This window comes from Ranitomeya variabilis, chromosome 1, assembly GCF_051348905.1.
Source record: "Ranitomeya variabilis isolate aRanVar5 chromosome 1, aRanVar5.hap1, whole genome shotgun sequence".
In the NCBI taxonomy this organism is placed as follows: domain Eukaryota; kingdom Metazoa; phylum Chordata; class Amphibia; order Anura; family Dendrobatidae; genus Ranitomeya; species Ranitomeya variabilis.
In genome coordinates this window covers 315,242,153-315,263,656 of record NC_135232.1, presented here as the reverse complement: position 1 = coordinate 315,263,656, position 21,504 = coordinate 315,242,153, and the positions used below count along the sequence as shown (strand labels likewise).

At 43.4% G+C, this 21,504-nt stretch overlaps 1 protein-coding gene across 1 annotated transcript in view; it reads left to right on the top strand.

The window, feature by feature from the left end:
* INPP5J (inositol polyphosphate-5-phosphatase J) overlaps positions 1–21,504 on the top strand; it is a 104,056-nt gene that overhangs the window by 16,205 nt on the left and 66,347 nt on the right. The window contains exon 2 of the mRNA XM_077297339.1: positions 19,534–20,069. Coding sequence (XP_077153454.1) covers positions 19,534–20,069 — 536 coding nt within the window. The remainder of the gene's footprint in view (positions 1–19,533; positions 20,070–21,504) is intronic.

The following is a 21,504-nucleotide window of genomic DNA, read 5'->3' as shown; positions in this document are numbered from 1 at the left end:
TGGGAGGAGATGGGGTCAAGTGCACAGGTGGTGAGGTGTGATTTGGAAAAGAGGCGAGTAAGCTCTCCTTCAGTGATGTTGGAGAGGGAGGTTATTAGGGAAGGGCAGAGGTCTGGTATATGGAGTGGTTGGGGTGGTGGAACAGTTAGGGTTTGCCTTGTTTGGTCGATCTTGTTTTTGAAGTAGGTGGCAAAGTCCTCGGAAGAGATGAGGGGAGTTGGAGGTGGCAGTGGTGGGCGGAGGAGGGAGGTAAATGTGCTGAATAGTTGTTTTGGGTTGTAGGATAGTGAAGATACAAGGTTAGTGAAATAGGTCTGTTTAGCGGAGGTGAGGGCTAATTTGAAGTCAAATGTAGCTTGTTTGAAGTCGTCTGGCAGGCGTGTTTTCTTCCAACGCCGCTCCGCAACCCTGGATGCTTGTCGAAGTTTTTTTGTGAGATTGTTATGCCAAGGTTGCCTATTGGTTCGTCGCACTGTGCCATGCATGAGAGGGGCGACTGAGTCTATGGCTGATGTGAGGGTGGAGTTATAAAAATCAGTGGCGCTGTCCGTGTCGTGGAGTGAAGATATGGAGGACAGAGGTAGAAGAGAGTCTGAGAGTCTGTGAATGTCTAGGTGTGCGAGGTTTCTGCGAGGATGTGGTAATGGCTGGACATGGGGGGCGGGTGAGGAGGACAAGGATGAGAAGGTGAGGAGATGGTGGTCAGATAGGGGGAAGGGAGAGGTTGTGAGGTTAGATAAGGAACAGAGGCGGTTGAAGATGAGGTCTAGTGTATGTCCGTCTGTGTGGGTGGCTGTGGAGGACCACTGAGTGAGTCCAAAGGATGAAGTAAGGGCCAGGAGCTTGGAGGCTGCTGGCTGGCGGGTGTCAGTAGGGATATTAAAGTCACCCATGATGATGGTGGGAATGTCAGCAGAGAGAAGGTGAAGGAGCCAGGTGGAGAATTGGTCGATGAGCCTGGTGGTCGGTATATGACAGCCATTTGGAGATTGGAGGGAGTGTAGATACGGACAGAGTGAACCTCGAAAGAAGGGAGGGTGGGGGTTGGATAGGGTTGAAGGAACAGTTTTTAGAAAGAAGGATACCCACTCCTCCACCATGTCTGTTGCCAGAGCGAGGAGTGTGGGTAAATTGGAGGCCACCGTAACTCAGTGCAGCAGGGGAGGCCGTGTCAGGGGGCGTCAGCCAGGTCTCAGTGAGGGCCAGAAAAGAAAGGTTGCGGGAAGTGAAGAGATCATGGACCATGTGGAGCTTGTTGCAGATAGAGCGGGCATTCCAAAGTGCCCCAGAGAGAGGAAGCAGGGGGGTGGGGGTCAGTGGCACAGATTTTAAGTGTGAGGGGTTGCGATAGTTTCTCATAGTGTGAGGAGGATAGGGGTGAGGATTAGTGATGAATGAGGCGGGGGGGGGGGGCAGGATTGGGGGGATGTGTCGCCAGTAGTGTTGAGCGATACCTTCCGATATGCATTGGTATCGGTATCGGATAGTATCGGCCGATACCGGCAAAATATCGGATCTTACCGATACCCGATACCAATGCATTTCAATGGGACGCAAAGTATCGGAATGGTTCCCAGGGTCTGAAGGAGAGGAAACTCTCCTTCAGGCCCTGGGATCCATATTCATGTGTAAAATAAAGAATTAAAATAAAAAATATGGATATACTCACCTCTCCGGCGGCCCCTGGACTTTACCGATGTAACCGGGAGCCTCCGTTCCTAAGAATGAGCGCGTGAAGGGCCTTCGATGACGTCGCGGCTTCTGATTGGTCGCGTGAGCGCTCATGTGACCGCTCACGCGACCAATCACAAGCCGCGTCGTCATCGCAGGTCCTTCACGCGCTCATTCTTAGGAACGGAGGCTCCCGGTTACGGCGGTAAGGTCCAGGGGCCGCCAGAGAGGTGAGTATATGGATAGATATATATATATATATATACTCACCTCTCCGGCGGCCCCTGGACCTTACCGCCGTAACCGGGAGCCTCCGTTCCTAAGAATGAGCGCGTGAAGGACCTGCGATGACGTCGCGGCTTGTGATTGGTCGCGTGAGCGGTCACATGAGCGCTCACGTGACCAATCAGAAGCCGCGACGTCATCGAAGGCCCTTCACGCGCTCATTCTTAGGAACTGAGGCTGCCGGTTACAGCGGTAAGATCCAGGGGCCGCCGGAGAGGTGAGTATATCCATATTTTTTATTTTAATTCTTTATTTTACACATGAATATGGTTCCGATACCGATTCCCGATATCACAAAAGTATGGGAACTCGGTATCGGCCGATACTTGCGGTATCGGAATGCTCAACACTAGTCGCCAGCAGTGAGAATAAGCAGAGAAAGAAGCAGGTGGGTAAAGGAGATTGGCTTATATTATATTTTGGTGGTAGAGGTCTGAGGTTAGAAAGCAGGACTGCAGATGGAGCGAGGTGGGGGGGGGTGTAAGAGAGAGGGGGAGACAGTTATGTGGTTTGAGGGTGCAGGGGTATGGGGTTAGTAGAGGAGAGTGAGGATTAGTGGAGCAAAAACGGTGGGGGAAATGTGAGCATGGTTAAAGAGCAGGGAAGAAAAGAAAGGTAAGTAAAGTTGGTATGCAGTGATTAGTCTTACCGTCTTGTCGATTTCTGGACTATTTCTGGTATATTTCAGATGATACACTTAAAATATGTCACTTGAAATTATGTCACATCAGACTAAAGTCAAGTCTGACCCACTCCATGCAACTTAGACCATTCTAATGACCAAGAAATGAAGCCAGGTGAGACAGGGAGGGGAGGAAGGAGGTGGAGGAAAGTCCACAGCAGGGGACAATTAGCAGATTGCAGTTAATACAACATTTGACTACCAAAGATGGAGACAGATGCAGGATAAGATCAAAAGATGGGGCTAGAGGTACCGTCACACTAAACGACATCGCTAGCGATCCGTGACGTTGCAGCGTCCTCACTAGCGATATCGTTTAGTTTGACACGCAGCAGCGATCAGGATCCTGCTGTGATGTCGCTGGTCGCTGAATAAAGTTCAGAACTTTATTTGGTCGTCCGATCGCCGTGTATCGTTGTGTTTGACAGCAAAAGCAACGATACCAGCGATATTTTACACTGGTAACCAGGGTAAACATCGGGTTACTAAGCGCAGGGCCGCGCTTAGTAACCCGATGTTTACCCTGGTTACCAGCGTAAAATGTAAAAAAAACAAACAGTACATACTCACATGCGTCCCCCGGCGTCCGCTTCCCACACTGACTGAGTGCCACAAAGTGAAATTGAAAGCACAGCGGTGACGTCACCGCTGTGCCCTGCTACTGCCGGCGCTCAGTCATTGCAGGAAGTGAACGCCGGGGGACGCATGTAAGTATGTACTGTTTGTTTTTTTTACATTTTACGCTGGTAACCAGGGTAAACATCGGGTTACTAAGCGCGGCCCTGCGCTTAGCAACCCGATGTTTACCCTGGTTACCCGGGGACCTCGGCATCGTTGGTCGCTGGAGAGCGGTCTGTGTGACAGCTCCCCAGCGATCAAACAGCGACGCTGCAGCGATCGGCATCGTTGTCGCTATCGCTGCAGCGTCGCTTAGTGTGACGGTACCTTAGGTGTGAGGAGCACAGAGATGTCAATATGCAGTCAGAAAATTTTCACAATGATACTGGAATTAAAAGTCAGGGAAAAAGAAGCAAAGTACCACTTAGAACAGAGGGAAAGAAGTACATGGGATTCAGGGGTGCAGTGGCTATTCCAGGGTAGGAGATAGTTCAGACGTACCAGCAGTTAGGAAAGAAGGAGAGAAGTACATGGGATTCAGGGTATATGCCCTCTGAGAGGGAGAGTAGTACACTGCTCTTATGTATATGTCCTCTGATAGGGAGAGTAGTACACTGCTCTTATGTATATGTCCTCTGATAGGGAGAGTAGTACACTGCTCTTATGTATATGCCCTCTGATAGGGGGAGTAGTACACTCACTGCTCTTATGTATATGCCCTCTGATAGGGGGAGTAGTACACTGCTCTTATGTATATGTCCTCTGATAGGGGAGTAGTACACTGCTCTTATGTATATGTCCTCTGATAGGGAGAGTAGTACACTGCTCTTATGTATATGTCCTCTGATAGGGGGAGTAGTACACTGCTCTTATGTATATGCCCTCTGATAGGGAGAGTAGTACACTGCTCTTATGTATATGCCCTCTGATAGGGGGAGTAGTACACTCACTGCTCTTATGTATATGCCCTCTGATAGGGGAGTAGTACACTGCTCTTATGTATATGCCCTCTGATAGGGGGAGTAGTACACTGCTCTTATGTATATGCCCTCTGATAGGGGAGTAGTACATTGCTCTTATGTATATTCCCTTATTCCCCCTGATAGGGGAGTAGTACACTGCTCTTATGTATATGCCCTCTGATAGGGGGAGTAGTACATTGCTCTTATGTATATGTCCTCTGATAGGGGGAGTAGTACACCTCTCTTATGTATATACCCTCTCATAGGGAGAATAATACACTTCTCTTATTTATATGGCCTCTGATAGGGGGAGTAGCACACTGCTCTTATGTATATGTCCTCTGAGTGGGAGTAGTAGTACATAAGTGTGATTGACTGGTAAATTCTTCAAACATTATAAACACTCCTCAGCAGTGAAATTGCAACCCCATGAAGGAAAAGTTGTGGAATTATGGAAATCAGGCGATCAATAGAAAAGTCAATGATATGCAAATGATGAACAAATGGAAGCCAAATTTTCAAAGGATCTTGATTTATTCAGTATCAAGTACGAGCGCCAAGGGCAGAAATACATGTACTTACACGACTTACATCCTATCAGTGAAGGTATTAATGGTTGTCCAATGCATTTCCTACCATACTGAATGCACTTGGGCATCCAAGTCATCAAGATCCGCTACTGGCAGCTCACTTTGTAGTTGCCAACCAATGACATCCCAGATGTGCTCGATGGGAGACAATGTTGATGATGCTGCAGGCCAAGGTAACACGCAGGGCTGTGGAGTCGGTATGCAATGGACCTACTCCAACTCCTAAAATGTTTAATAAATTGGGTTCAGTAGTTCAGTGCAGGATGTGCTGTAAATGTTTTCATAATAATTTGGGAAAGTTATGAAATGTCCTATAAATGTCTGCTCTGTTCCTGGTCTAAGGATCTCGGCTTTCAGGTGAGATGAATCTGTGCTGCAGTTTATGTACCTGCTCAGTAGTGACCAGTGCTGTGGGGTCTGAGGTTTTTATGTACATGCTCAGTAGTGACCAGTGGTGGGGAGTCGGGAGCCAGGGAAGTTGAGGAGATGGAGGTTTGGCTTGCCAACTCCACAGCCTAACATGTTTAGGCCACAGAGGCTGCTCACAGTAGCACAAGCAACATGCGGCCTGGTTTTGTCATATTGAAAAACGGATCCTGGGACATTTTGAAGATGTAGCCTTTCCACTGGGTCCTTGATTAATTCATTCTGTACTGCAAGAGAAATTGGATGTCACCGAGCCTAAAGGTACCGTCACACTCAGCAACTTTGCAACGAGAACGACAACAATCCGTGACGTTGCAGCGTCCTGGATAGCGATCTCGTTGTGTTTGACACGCAGCAGCGATCTGGATCCCGCTGTGCCATCGCTGGTCGGAGCTAGAAGTCCAGAACTTTATTTGGTCGTCAGATTGGCGTGTATCGTCATGTTTGACAGCAAAAGCAACGATGCCAGCAATGTTTGACATGGAGCTAACAACCAGCGAGAACGAGAAGTGAGTCGCCGTTACGTCACAGGATCGCTCCTGCATCGTTCTGGAGCTGCTGTGTTTGATGTCTCTACAGCGACCTAAACAGCGACGCTCCAGCGATCTAGTTTAGGTCGGCTCGTTGTCTATATCGCCGCAGCGTCGCAGAGTGTGACGGTACCTTAAGGCATCAAACAGTGTCTACTACACAAACCATCAGAAAGTGTTTCCACAACATTGGGCTATGAGCCAGATGTCCAGCTGCAGGTGTTCCATTGACCTTAAGCCACCACTTTCAAAGGCTATTATGGTGAAGACCAAGACTGCAATGAAGGCTGGCAAGTGGTCTAACCTGTCCAGTGATTAGTTCCACTTTTGTTTTGGATGCAGTTATATATTGTAAACACCTACAGGAGGCAGACGCCGACACTACAGCATGATGTAATGTGTATGAAATTATTTGATATAAGTAAATTCATTAAAAAAAAAAGTCCTCCAATATGCTGATATGATTTTTTTTACATTATATATAATATTCATTATGTAAAATAGGGGGCAGATCACTGAGTGATCAGTGCCATGACATAAGCCTTACAGATGACCCCACACACTGCCCCAGAGCACGAGAATCTCATTAACTGAAAACTGAAAATAAAGATTAAACAACAACCACAAGACGGATTTCATCAACCCAGGTATCATTGTAATTAGGGTGGAGCGAAACGGATCGGTCAATTTCATAAGTCGCCGACTTTCGGCAAAGTCGGGTTTCATGAAACCCGAGCCGATCCCAGCGTGGGATCGGCCATGCGGTCGCCGATCTTTGCGCCAAAGTCGCGTTTCGTATAACGCTTTAACCGCCATTTTTTCAGCCAATGAAGGAGTGTGGGCAGCGTGATGACATAGGTCTTGTCTTGCTTTGTGCGGCGTCACAGGGGGTGGGGGTATAAACGCCATCTTACCGTTTTGGATGTAGCGATTTACACAGTCCGAGGAATGTACTGATTTACACTCTGTCCGAGGAGAGAGAGAGAGAGAGAAAAAAACAAAAAAACAATCCCCATTGACTTGCATTGGGTTTCGTGTTTCGGTCGGCCCCCCGACTTTTCACAATAATCGGCCGATTTCACACGATCCGACTTTCGAGAAAGTCGGGTTTCACGAAACCCGAATCGATCCTAAAAAAGCAAAAGTCGCTCAACCCTAATTGTAATCATTGTATCATCGCCAACCTGACACTGTATGTAGGTTACTCAGCACAATCCTACTGACAGGTTCCCTTTAAGAACCTCACTGATGGCATACTTAGGCATGTAAGTGCATGTGTTTCTGCACATGGCTGTCATATTCATTACTGAATAAATCGAGATGTTTTGAAAATTTTGTTTCCATTTTTTCATCGCTTGCATATCATTTCGGTGTTTAAAGATCCTATGATTTCCATAATTCCACAACTTTTCCTTATCAATGTTGCAATTTCAATGTTGAAGAGTGTTTATACACGTTTTACAATATTATACTGACTAATTTTAATGATTATAAATACTGCCATTGAAGTAGTAAATATTCAGGAGATGGTCCAGCATGGGCATTAATCTGCTGTATCCTGCTGTTTTTGCCAAATTTAAACAAATGTATAATATTCTTGATACGCTTGGCAGCCACACTCTTGGGCATCATCTCTCTGTGGAACACAGATTGATATTACTTGCTGACTAGTGTTTTCCCTCGAGATGAGCAGTGTTGGCAGCTAGTCAATTCTTGCCTTTCCTTGGGATTTTTATGTGCATTCTGCTGTTCTGAAAGATGACGTAGGGAATTTACACAGTTGTGTGTATACACTGACATGTAAAAGTTTGGGCACCCCTTGTCAAACTTACTGTTATTGTGAACAGTTAAGCAAGTTGAAGATGAAATGATCTCTAAAAAGCCTAAAGTTAAAGATGACACATTTCCGTTGTATTTTAGGTAAAACAAAATTAAATTAATTTTTTACCTTTTAACCCCTTAAGCCCCGAGGGTGGTTTGCACGTTAATGACCGGGCCAATTTTTACAATTCTGACCACTGTCCCTTTATGAGGTTATAACTCTGGAACGCTTCAACGGATCTTGGCGATTCTGACATTGTTTTCTCGTGACATATTGTACATCATGATAGTGGTAAAATTTCATTGATATAACTTGCGTTTATTTGTGAAAAAAATAGAAATTTGGTGAAAATTTTGAAAATTTCGCAATTTTCCAACTTTGAATTTTTATGCCCTTAAATCACAAAGATATGTCACACAAAGTACTTAATATGTAACATTTCCCACATGTCTACTTTACATCAGCACAATTTTGGAACCAAAATTTTTTTTTGTTAGGGAGTTATAAGGGTTAAAAGTTGACCAGAAATTTCTCATTTTTACAACACCATTTTTTTTTAGGGACCACATCTCATTTGAAGTCATTTTGAGGAGTCTATATGATAGAAAATACCCAAGTGTGACACCATTCTAAAAACTGCACCCCTCAAGGTGCTCAAAACCACATTCAAGAAGTTTATTAACCCTTCAGATGTTTCACAGGAATTTTTGGAATGTTTAAATAAAAATGAACATTTAACTTTTTTTCACACAAAATTTATTTCAGCTCCAATTTGTTTTATTTTACCAAGGGTAACAGGAGAAAATGGACACCAAAAGTTGTTGTACAATTTGTCCTGAGTACGCTGATAACCCATATGTGGGGATAAACCACTGTTTGGGCGCATGGCAGAGCTCGGAAGGGAAGAAGTACCGTTTGACTTTTCAATGCAAAATTGACTGGAGTTGAGATGGGACGCCATGTTGCATTTGGAGAGCCCCTGATGTGCCTAAACATTGAAACCCCCCACAAGTGACACCATTTTGGAAAGTAGACCCCCTAAGGAACTTATCTAGATGTGTGGTGAGCACTTTGACCCACCAAGTGCTTCACAGAAGTTTATAATGCAGAGCCGTAAAAATAAAAAATCATATTTTTTCACAAAAATGATCTTTTCACCCACAATTTTTTATTTTCCCAAGGGTAAGAGAAGAAATTGGACCCCAAAAGTTGTGCTATTTGTCCTGAGTACACTGATACCCCATATGTGGGTGTAAACCACTGTTTGGGCGCATGGTAGAGCTCGGAAGGGAAGGAGCGCCATTTGACTTTTCAATGCAAAATTGACTGGAATTGAGATGGGACGCCATGTTGCGTTTGGAGAGCCCCTGATGTGCCTAAACATTGAAACCCCCCCAAAGTGACACCATTTTGGAAAGTAGACCCCTTAAGGAACTTATATAGATGTGTGGTGAGCACTTTGACCCAACAAGTGCTTCACAGAAGTTTATAATGCAGAGCCGTAAAAATAAAAAAAATCACATTTTTTCACAAAAATGATCTTTTCACCCACAATTTTTTATTTTCCCAAGGGTAAGAGAAGAAATTGGATGCCAAAAGTTGTTGTGCAATTTGTTCTGAGTACGCTGATACCAGATATGTGGGGGTAAGCGACTGTTTGGGCGCATGGTAGAGCTCAGAAGGGAAGGAGTGCCGTTTGACTTTTCAATGCAAAATTGACTGGAATTGAGATGGGACACCATGTCGCATTTGGAGAGCCTCTGATGTGCCTAGACATTAAAACCCCCCCACAAGTGACACCATTTTGGAAAGTAGACCCCCTAAGGAACTTATCTAGATGTGTTTTGAGAGCTTTGAACCCCCAAGTGTTTCACTACAGTTTATAACGCAGAGCCGTGAAAAAAAAAATATTCACAAAAATATTTTTTAGCCCCCAGTTTTGTATTTTCAGAAGGGTAACAGGATAAATTGGACCCCAAAAGTTGTTTTCCAATTTGTCCTGAGCACGCTGATACCCCATATGTGGGGGGAACCACCGTTTGGACGCATGGCAGAGCTCGGAAGGGAAGGAGCGCCATTTGGAATGCAGACTTATATGGATTGGTCTGCAGGCGTCACGTTGCATTTGCAGAGCCCCTGATGTACCCAAACAGTAGAAACCCCCATAAGTGACCCCATAATGGCAACTAGACCTCCCAAGGAACTTATCTAGATGTGTTGTGAGAACTTTGAACCCCCAAGTGTTTCACTACAGTTTATAACGCAGAGCCGTGAAAAAAAAAAAAAAATTCCACAAAAATTATTTCTTAGCACCCAGTTTTGTATTTTCCCAAGGGTAACAGTTGAAATTGGACCCCAAAAGTTGTTGTCCAATTTGTCCTGAGTACGCTGATACCCCATATGTGGGGGGGAACCACCGTTTGGGCGCATGACAGAGCTCGGAAGGGAAGGAGCGCTGTCACGTATCCCTACTCCGTGGTGTGACTTATTCGTCACGTGCCTGCTCTCACACGTGACTTGGGGTTGTGCCTGCAAGGGTTAATCTATCTCCCCACTCTGTCCAGCATTCAACCTCTGTCCTATGCTGTAATGGGAGCATAAATCACACACCGACCCAGGCCACACACCCGCTCATACGCGCTGCCACCACTCATCGAATACACGGGCGATGAGTCCTGGACTAATAATAATACTAATAAAAATATGTCTATCACTCATAAGGCTCACACACCTTTAGGCTATGGATTCTTTAGAACATTCAAGGTTCAACTTGTTAAAGTTTTATACTTTAATAACAAAAGGGTCAGTGCTTACAATAAGAAAAGGTATAAAAATAAGATATTAAAAAGACATACAACTTATGCAAAACAGTATTAAATAAACAGGAGAAACTTACAGAAGTTATCTAACTGGTAGTTGCTTCTGCTCCCTGAGGGTAGGACGAATGTAGATTGGATCAAAACAGCTTCTCAGGCTGCCCTCACATGTGAACACAATTCTCTGTCTGCAGCCTAAATTTATAACTTTGGTCTGAGGTCAGGTTTCTAGACCGGCCCCTCAGGCTAATATCATAATTGCGGGCTGTTTGATTGGCCACGGCCGCTCTACTAATGAATGAATATATTATTTTCTCTTTTGAGACACTTGTGAAAAGGTTCTCAGGAACAGATCACCTCAGGCCGCATTTAGCATCTCCCCTCCAAGACCTAAAGGTACCGTCACGTTGCAGCGTCCTGGATAGCGATATCGTTGTGTTTGACACGCAGCAGCGATCAGGATCCTGCTGTGATATCGCTGGTCGTTGATTAAAGTTCAGAACTTTATTTGGTCGTCAGATCGCCGTGTATCGTTGTGTTTGACAGCAAAAGCAACGATACCAGCGATGTTTTACAATGGTAACCAGGGTAAATATCGGGTTACTAAGCGCAGGGCCGCGCTTAGTAACCCGATGTTTACCCTGGTTACCAGTGTAAAATGTAAAAAAACAAACAGTACATACTCACCTTCGCGTCCCCCGCCGTCCGCTTCCTGCACTGACTGAGCGCTGGCCGTAAAGTGAAAGCACAGCACAGCGGTGACGTCACCGCTCTGCTGTTAGGGCCGGCACTCAGTCAGTGCAGGAAGTATGTACATTTTACACTGGTAACCAGGGTAAACATCGGGTTACTTAGCGCGGCCCTGCGCTTAGCAACCCAATGTTTACCCTGGTTACCCAGGGACCTCGGCATCGTTGGTCGCTGGAGAGCGGTCTGTGTGACAGCTCTCCAGCGACCAAACAGCGACGCTGCAGCGATCGGCATCGTTGTCTGTATCGCTGCAGCGTCGCTTAGTGTGACGGTACCTTAAGAGGTGCCAAATGTTACTTTTCTTCTTGGCTCTAGCTAGACCTCCTGGTGAGATAGGGAGACACAATGTCTACTAATCCCAAGGAAGTACCTGTTAACACCTAGGTGCGACTTGCCTTCAGGACAGATGTTACATTATCACTAGGCACACATATAACCCTAGACATATGCCACTACACACATATAGATATATATACACATATTTCACCACAAGCGCCATTTAGGATGCAGACTTAGATGGATTGGTCTGCAGGCGTCACATTGCATTTACAGAGCCCCTGATGTACCCATACAGCAGAAACCCCCCACAAGTAACCCCATATTGGAAACTAGACCTCCCAAGGAACTTATCTAGATGTGTTGTGAGAACTTTGAACCCCCAAGTGTTTCACTACAGTTTATAACGCAGAGCCGTGAAAATAACAAATATTTTTTTTCCACAAAAATTATATTTTTTTAGCCCCCAGTTTTGTATTTTCCCAAGGGTAACAAGAGAACATGGACCCCAAAAGTTGTCCAATTTGTCCCGAGTACACTGATACCCCATATGTTGGGGTAAACCCCTGTTTGGGCGCACGGGAGAGCTCAGAAGGGAAGGAGCACTGTTTTACTTTTTCAACGCAGAATTGGCTGGAATTGAGATCGGACGCCATGTCGCGTTTGGAGAGCCCCTGATGTGCCTAAACAGTGGAAACTCCCCAATTCTAACTGAAACCCTAATCCAAACACGCCCCTAACCCTAATCCCAAAGGTTACCCTAACCACACCCCTAACCCTGACACACCCCTAACTCTAATCCCAACCGTAAATGTAATCCAAACCCTAACCCTATCTTTAGCCCCAACCTTAACCCTAACTTTAGCCCTAACCCTAACTTTAGCCCCAACCCTAACCCTAGCCCTAACCCTAGCTCTAACCCCAACCCTAACCCTAGCCCTAACGGGAAAATGGAAATAAATACATTTTTTTTAATTTTATTATTTTTCCCTAACTAAGGTGGTGATGAAGGGGGGTTTGATTTACTTTTAGAGCGTTTTTTGTAGCGGATTTTTATGATTGGCAGCTGTCACACACTAAAAGACGCTTTTTATAGCAAAAAAAGTTTTTGCGTCTCCACATTTTGAGACCTATAATTTTTCCATATTTTGGTCCACAGAGTCATGTCAGGTCTTGTTTTTTGCGGGACGAGTTGACATTTTTATTGGTAACATTTTCGGGCACGTGACATTTTTTGATCGCTTTTTATTCCGATTTTTGTGAGGCAGAATGACCAAAAATCAGCTATTCATGAATTTCTTTTGGGGGGGCGTTTATACCGTTCCACGTTTGGTAAAATTGATAAAGCAGTTTTATTCTTTGGGTCAGTACGATTACAGCGATACCTCATTTATATCTTTTTTTATGTTTTGGCGCTTTTATACGATAAAAACTATTTTATAGAAAAAATAATTATTTTGGCATCGCTTTATTCTGAGGACTATAACTTTTTCATTCTTTCACTGATGATGCTGTTTGGCGGCTAGTTTTTTGCAGGACAAGATGACGTTTTCAGTGGTACCATGGTTATTTAGATCCGTCTTTTTGATCGCGTGTTATTCCACTTTTTGTTCGGCAGTATGATAATAAAGCGTTGTTTTTTGCCTCGTTTTTTTTTTTTTTTTTTTTTTTTTTTTACAGTGTTCACTGAAGGGGTTAACTAGTGGGACAGTTTTATAGGTTAGGTCATTACGGACACGGCGATACTAAAGGTGTACTTTTATTGTTTTTTTTATTTAGATAAAGAAATGTATTTATGGGAATAATATTTTTTATTCTTTATTTAGGATTTTATTTTATTTTTTACACATGTGGAAATTTTTTTTTTAAACTTTTTTACTTTGTCTCTGGGGGGACATCACAGATCGCTGATCTGACAGTTTGCACAGCACTCTGTCAGATCAGCGATCTGACTTACAGCGCTGCAGGCTTACCAGGGCCTGCTCTGAGCAGGCGCTTGGTAAGCCACCTCCCTGCAGGTCCCGGATGCAGCTCCGCGGCCATTTTGGATCCGGGGCCTGCAGGGAGAGGAGGTAAGAGACGCTCGGAGCAACGCGATCACATCGCGTTGCTCCGAGGGTCTCAGGGAAGCCCGCAGGGAGCCCCCTCCCTGCGCGATGTTTCCCTATACCGCCGGAACACTGCGATCATGTGCCACATATAATGCTCCATACAGTTCATTATGGCCGCATAAGATGCTCCATATAAAAATGTGCCACATATAATGCTCCATACATTTCATTATGGCCCCATAAGATGCTCCATATAAAAATATGCCACATATAATGCTCCATACAGTTCATTATGGCCCCATAAGATGCTCCATATAACAATGTGCCACATATAATGCTCCATACAGTTCATTATGGCCCCATAAGATGCTCCATATAACAATGTGCCACATGTAATGCACCATGCAGTTCATTATGGCCCCATAAGATGCTCCGTATAACAATGTGCCACATATAATGCACCATGCAGTTCATTATGGCCCCATAAGATGCTCCATATAACAATATGCCACATGTAATGCTCCATACAGTTCATTATGGCCCCATAAGATGCTCCATATAAAAATATGCCACATATAATGCTCCAAAAAAAAAATGACATGCCTCTCGTTGCTGCCCGCTGCTCCTCAGCGTCTCGTCTTTCCGCAGTGACTGTTCGGGCAAAGGGCGGCGCGCACACTAATACGTCATCGCGCCCTCTGACCTGAACAGTCACTGCAGAGGACGCGGAAGACGGAGCGGTTCCGGCGTGGTCCCTGGCAGCTTTTCCTGGACAGATGGTCTCCGGGAGCCGGCAGCTTCTTCTTCTGTCAGCGGTCACTGGTTCCGCTCATAACAGTAATGAATATGGGAGTGGAATCCATATTCATTACTTTAATGAGCGGTACCATGTGACCGCTTAACAGAGGAAGAGCTGCGGGCGCCGGAGACCATAGAACATGCAGGGACTGCGCCAGGAGCAGGTGAGTATATGACAGTCGTCGCTCCCCCTCACTCGCCGACGATGACTCGAGTATAAGCCGAGAGGGGCACTTTCAGCCCCAAAAAATGGGCTGAAAATCTCGGCTTATACTCGAGTATATACGGTATTACATGAGGATCAATCTAACACTATAAATCTGAGATGTCTATTCCGTAACCTCCAAATGAGCTCAAAGAAGATGGCACAAGGGCAGTTATGTCCTTAGACGCTGCCAAAGCTTTTGACAGTGTAGATTAAAGTTACCTGTGGGCAGTTTTGAAAAAGATGGGCTTTGGTCCTTACTACATTGTTTTAACTCACTCCCCAGTTGCAAAATTCGAGTGAATGCCCAACTCTCAGAGAGGCATTAGGCAGGGATGCCCATTGTCGCCCTTTCTCTTTGCCCTGGCCATTGAACCCTTGGCTTGTCGGTCCAATAATGTCAATCATAACAGACTTCGGAAGGTTGTCACGTTTATCAATTAATTGGAATAAATCTGGCCTGATGCCAGTAGATCCTCTTCCACATTCGCCAATAGTAGGACAATCTCAGTTACAAATTGTAGACAAGTTTAAATACTTGGGAATAACTGTCAGTACCAAGCTTAAGGGTATGTGCACACGATGCAGATTTAGTGCAGAATTTGTGCAGAAACGCTGCAGAACTGCACTGTGACTTACAGTACAATGTAAATCAATGTGAAAAAAAAAAGCTGTGCACATGGTGCAGAAAAATCTGCGCAGAAACGCTGCAGATTTCAAAGAAGTGCACGTCGCTTCTTTTGTGCAATTCTGCAGCGTTTCTGCGCAGATTTTTCTGCACCATGTGCACAGCTTTTTTTTTCACATTGATTTACATTGTACTGCACAGAAACTGCACAGAAACTGCACAGAAACTGCATCAAATCTGCAGATGCAGATTTAGTGCAGAAAATTCTGCACCACATTTCCTACGTGTGCACATAGGCTATGTGCACACGTTGCAGATTATTATTATTTTGCGCTATAAAAACGCTATAAAACCGCAAATAATCTGCATACATTAAGCATCCTATCATTTTTAATGAAATCCGCAATTTCTGTGCACATCATGTGCGTTTTTCCGCATGAAAAACGCATTGCGGAAAAATAATGAACATGCTCATTAATTTTGCATTTTTTTCGCGGTTTTCCCACTGTCTAATGCATTGGGAAATGTCAGGGAAAAACCGCGTCAAAACCGCATCAAAAACTCGTCAAAACCGCGCTAAAAACGCGCTAAAAAACGCATGCGGTTTTCATGCGGAAATCCGGCAGAAATGTCCGGATTTTCACAGGAATTTTCTGCATCAATTCCTGAACGTGTGTAGGGGGCCTAAACGTAGACTCTTTGTTAGATAAATTTAGAACTAAGGTGAATGCATGGTCCAAACTCCCGCTATCAGTTATAGGTAGAGGAAATCTTATCAAGATGATCATTATGAATCAATATGAATTAATATGGTGTAAACAGTATGCTCGAATAAAACTCCAAACTCTCCAATATAAAAAGGAGGAGGGTGGACTGGCTGTTCCTGATCCATGGATGTATTCTATTGCAGCCCAATTACAACACCTCCATGGATGGGGAAGTAGAGATGACATGGGCAAGTCGGGAGCTCTTCTTTTACAGAATATGAAATGAGTCTCACCTCTTTGTTTTTTGCAGTCTGGGATTTCTCTCGGAGGGAATCCTCTTACTCCCATATTGGCATTAGTGTATAAAGTGTGGGACAGAGGAAAGAAACTTATAGGTATTAAGGAATTCACCAAATACACACCACTATGGCATACTCCCAGTTTGGATGAAGTATCAACATTAAAGGGTTTTTCTGATTTGCAGAAAAAGGGATTTGATCGATAGAACAATTATTTACATACTCTGTCCTTAAAAGTTTTCACCAGCCCTAAGAGGAATTCAGTTTATTTTGAAACACTTTTCACCAATACCCACAAGTCCGACATGCTCCCTCAGCTCAATCAGGTCTAGTGGGTCTTAGCATACAACATCATCCCCTAATACTGTAGATTCTATTCCTTATATAGGTCATATAAACAGGTTTAATTTCTACCATATATAAGTGCCTATTGTCATCCCAACTGGATAATCACCCCCTGACAGTTGAAGCTAAATGGGAGTTGGTCGTAGGCCCTATATCAGTGGGCAATGGAGAGATATTCTAGAAACTGTTCCCAAATTTTCTCCCTGTGAGGCCCAAAGGCTCTCTCAACTATATTGAATTCAGAATATTCAAAACTTTTAAGCTTTTTATATAAGATAGGATATTGCCATAAAGCAAAATGCTCTAGGTTTGGGATTGATGAGGCACATTTGATGCAAATGATGTGGCAATGTAGACAGACAGGCCCATTTTGGAATGAGGCCTTGATAGAAAGGGTGTATGAAGTGAGTTGTTAAAAGATCCCCTTATATGTATATTGGGCTTATTTGAAGATGGATTGGATCCCGACTTGCCCCTATTTATAGGTAGCGCCCGTGTCTTATTTCCATCATGTAAACTTCTTGCATTTCATTGGTTAGACACACAGCCTCCATCTATGGGAGAACTACAACAAAGGATAAATAATATAATCTGGTTGGAAAGAGGAGTCTAAACATAGTCATCGACATAACTATTTGAAAAGATATGGAGTCCTTGGTTGGATACTCCAGGGCTGCCCACAAATCTTCTAATTAGAGATAGAATACTTACGATGCTATCCCTTAATTGTTAGTCCTCTTTTTTCCTTCTTCTCCCCCCATCTATGAATTTTATACTTCGTTAGTCTAGAACTGCTCTGGAAATGAAAATGGACCTCTCTGGAATATTAGGACTTGAGTTTAGGGTGGGTTATGTAATTGAGGTAAAGATACTTTGTCTAGGTTTTATACTGTGTAATTATTATTTAACTCATGTAGTTTGAAAGATGGAAAATCTATATTTGGAGTTTACAAAAATAAAAATATTTTTTATTTGAAAAAAAAAAAATCAAAGGAATGCTATTGTGTACAGTGCTGGTCGCCATTATTGGCACCCCTTCATTTTTTTCATAGACTGTACAATACCTTCGGAAATAAATGGAAATGTACCATAGTTATATCCTATGAATTTTTTAATTAGTGGTCCAAAGTAATACAGCAATAAAACATTGTTTTTCAACTTACATGTTGCAATTTTAAAGAAGAAACAGAATAAACAGCATATGCAGTAATAACAGCACCCCTAATTAATACTTGATTGCACACCCTTTGGCATTGATGACAGCCTCCAAATGTTTCATAAGCTTCTTGCACTTCTCAGCTGGTATTTTCTCCCACTCTTCCTTTGAAGTTTGTTCAGGCTCTTGAATGTTTGCAGGGTTCTTTTTCCCAATGGTAGATTTAAGCTCCCCCCAAAGCATTTCAATGGGATTGAGGTCAGGACTCATTGCTAGCCATTTTAAGCAGTCCATTTTTTTTTCAACCATTTTTGTGTACTTTTAGATGTGTGCTTTGGGTTATTGTCTTGCTGGAGGACCCATGATCTCCGACTTAAACCAAGTTCACTGGGTAGGACATTTCGCTCTAAAATCTATTGATAATTCTCTGATTTCATGATTCCTGTGATAAGGTCAGGGCCTCTAGTACCAGACACAGCAAAGCAACCCCACAGCCTTGTGGATTCTTCACCATGCTTAACTGTTGGTAGGGTATTATTTTCATTATTATAAGCTTCATTTCACCATCTGTAAATAAACTGTGGATTTGCATTGCCAAAAACGTCTATTTTTGTTTAATCTGCCCACAGAACATTTTCCCAGAAGGATTGTAGTTTGTCAAAGTACTCTTTGGAAAAGATCAGTCATTCCTTTTTTATGGATACAAAAATTGAAAGGAACGCATTGCACTCACCGGTTAAAAAAACTTCTTTATTCCAATACTTTAAAACATTGGCATCGGGAGGATGGGAACAGGAGTGGAATGGATGACAGCGCGAAACGGCTGTCATCCATTCCACTCCTGCTCCCATCCTCCCGATGCCGATGTTCTAAAGTATTGGAATAAAGAATTTTTTTTAACCGGTGAGTGCCATCCGTTCCTTTCAATTTTTGTATCCATTGTGGCTATTTCTTTGGAGTGGCACCCCGGCTCACGGAGCACTTACTGCTGTGCAGTTACCTGTGCACCTGTGCAGTGCACTGAGTGGGCTTCCCCGCTGTGCGGATTAACACTTTGTTGAAGCCATTTATTTTTTATGTCTTTTATTCAGCAATGGTTTCTTCCTTGGCCTTCGCCCATAAAGTTCTGCTTGGTTTAGTGTGCGGCGTATGTTACTAGTTGATCCCATGACTGTTTCAGGTTGGCCTTCAGTGTTTGACGTGGTGTTTTTTCCACCATTTGCACCAACCTTCGAAGACCTCTCTTTTCAATTTTCCTCTTTCCCCCAAATCCAGGGAGGTTATTAACGGTTCCATGCTTGGCAAATTTTTTAATAACATTGCGCACTGTTGAAACTGGGAAACCAAGGTCTTTGGAGATGGCCTTATACCCTTTGGAAGTCTTGTGTTTGCTAATAATAGCAGCTCTTAGGTCCTCAGACAGATCCTTTGACTTCACCATTGTGACAAAGGAACAGGGCCTACCATGTGGCTTTTTAAAACACTGAAGTCATCATTGGCTAATTCATGTCACATGTACACCGATTATTAATCACAGGTGATTCTCATTTGTGATTTACCACAGGTGAGTCAAAATGTGTTTCCACGCTAATTTAATGTAAAGGGTGCCAATACCTGTGTCAGAGCAAGCTTTAGGGTTTTTTTATTTTTTCCCTCCCATTGTTTTCTGTTTTAAATGATTGTTTGTCATTTGCTCTTTTGTATTTAACATGACTGCGTTATAAAAAAAACCCCTGTTTCACTTCATTAATTTTTTTTTCAGGAGATATTCCACATTATGTACTTAAATTTCGTGGGTGCTAATAACGATGAGCAGGACTGTACTTAAAGTAAAGTTGTGATAATTACCAGATGTGCTTTTTGACTTGTTATTTTGATCATGTTGACACTGTATGTTTTGTGCTTGCTTCCTAAAGATGGATGCCCAACTTGTGTTTGTTGCTCCACCATCTCCAGAGTTGTCCACAAGGCATGTCTCTTTGACTTCTCCTCGACTTAGTCCTGCAGGATCTGGTAGATCTCAACCTGAAGGTTCTAGCTGTTCACAAACTTCACTTCCGGTAGGGCAACTGTCTATTCGTCCTTTAGCACCTGTGGGATCTTCTGCTCCTGACCGGTCACAACCAGAAGGATCCTTGAGACTTCATCCTGTGGGTTCTCAGTTCAGTCCGAAAAATGAATCTGGTAGATCACAACCTGAAGGATCTTGTCCAGGTCTTTTATCTCCAACTCATCAATATAGGCCACTTCCTCCTGCTCCATCCTCGCCTCATCGATCACCAGTCCCTAGCCCAAGAGGATCGCCACAGCCTAGCAGATCCCAAGCATCTCCACGTCCAATTAGACCTCAGGAATCTTGTTTGAGATCTGATTCCAATTCGTCATCGCAAATTGAAGCAGACAGATCATTTTTTAATGGTGCTGAACTAAACAAGGCAGGAGAGGATTTTAGGTAAATGTATTAAAATAAACCAAAATGCTCAACTATAGCATAATACAAATGAGATGCACTCATTTGATCTAATTGCATTTTAATAACTGAAACCTGATTATATTGGACCTGTTGTTTTTATAAACCTTGTGTGTGATTTCATTCTTCTGTCTTGAGTTAGGCTGTATGTACATTGCATTTGAGACGTTTCTTCAGCACGACATCTCCAACAGAAGGCTCTTACCTCTGGTAGTACTATGTAGGCATACATGCAGTGGGATTCTTTGCCCATAGGTTCTAAAGGAAGAAAAAGTATTCTTATGTTGCAGAGTCTAAATTGTAAAGTGCAGTCTGCCTTGCATTTCTATACCATTGGATCTGACCTCCCTTTGAAGGGAGCCGTATAGATATGTTTGGCGTATACGAAATATAGACCATTGTTCACTGATCCTTTCTTCACTCATTCTTCCTCCTTCTATTGTTACCTTTACATACAGAATGAACGCAGTAAGAAATGACTGCTCACAGAGGGTTTGATTGTAGACTGTAACCACAGACCAAGATCTGAATCCAAGCCATACAGAATAGTAATATATTCAGCAGTCTAAAAATGATTGCAAAACTGCAGTCTTCCTGTAGAACAGCCATAAACCACCGCTGTGGATCCTCAGGAGGAAGGAATGAGCAATAGGCTCTGACAATGAATGCATGTAATATACATTAGTCTGACACCAGAAATGTATTTTTGTGGTCTTGAATCTGCTTGTTCAAGAACAGTTACCTAAATATCAAGAGTGAGTGCTCAGTGGTGTATCTACCTATGTGTATATTAGTCTCTTTCTAAATTTAAGAGTTTTGCTGTGAAATATGCTATTTGTATAGATTGAGTAGAGATGTGGGGCTGCTGCTTACTTCTGGTGCCGCTTATCTCATGGGAAAACAGCAGATGATGGGACCAGCACTCTTTTTAGCATGTATTTTGAGTAGAAATGAATGGATCTGGCAAGATTAGAATTTGCCAAACCTTGTGGCTTTGACCTAGAAATTCGATTTGCTATGAATTTATTCTCTGCGAATTGAATGTCCCTTGTTATCATCTGGGGTCTGGAGAGATAACAAAACTAAGGATGTAGAGAAAAAACAACTGATACTGATCACTTACCGTTCTTGGCGCCCCTTATTACTGCTGCGCGCTTCTAAACCTTGGGCTTCTTCACAATGCATTTGCAGAGACATTCCAGACCTAGTTACCGCTGGATGTCCCTTCCTCGTTTGAGCGTCGTAAGGTTGGTACGTAGGTCATAATGTCACGATGTGTGCAGCAACGTTACAATGCTCACTCACATCTCTGCACATGCATTCTTAGCCTGACATCTAGATGCCCAGGGTTTCAGTGTGCCATGGAGGTAAAAGTCTCTGAGGACCATACACAGTGCCTTGCGAAAGTATTCGGCTC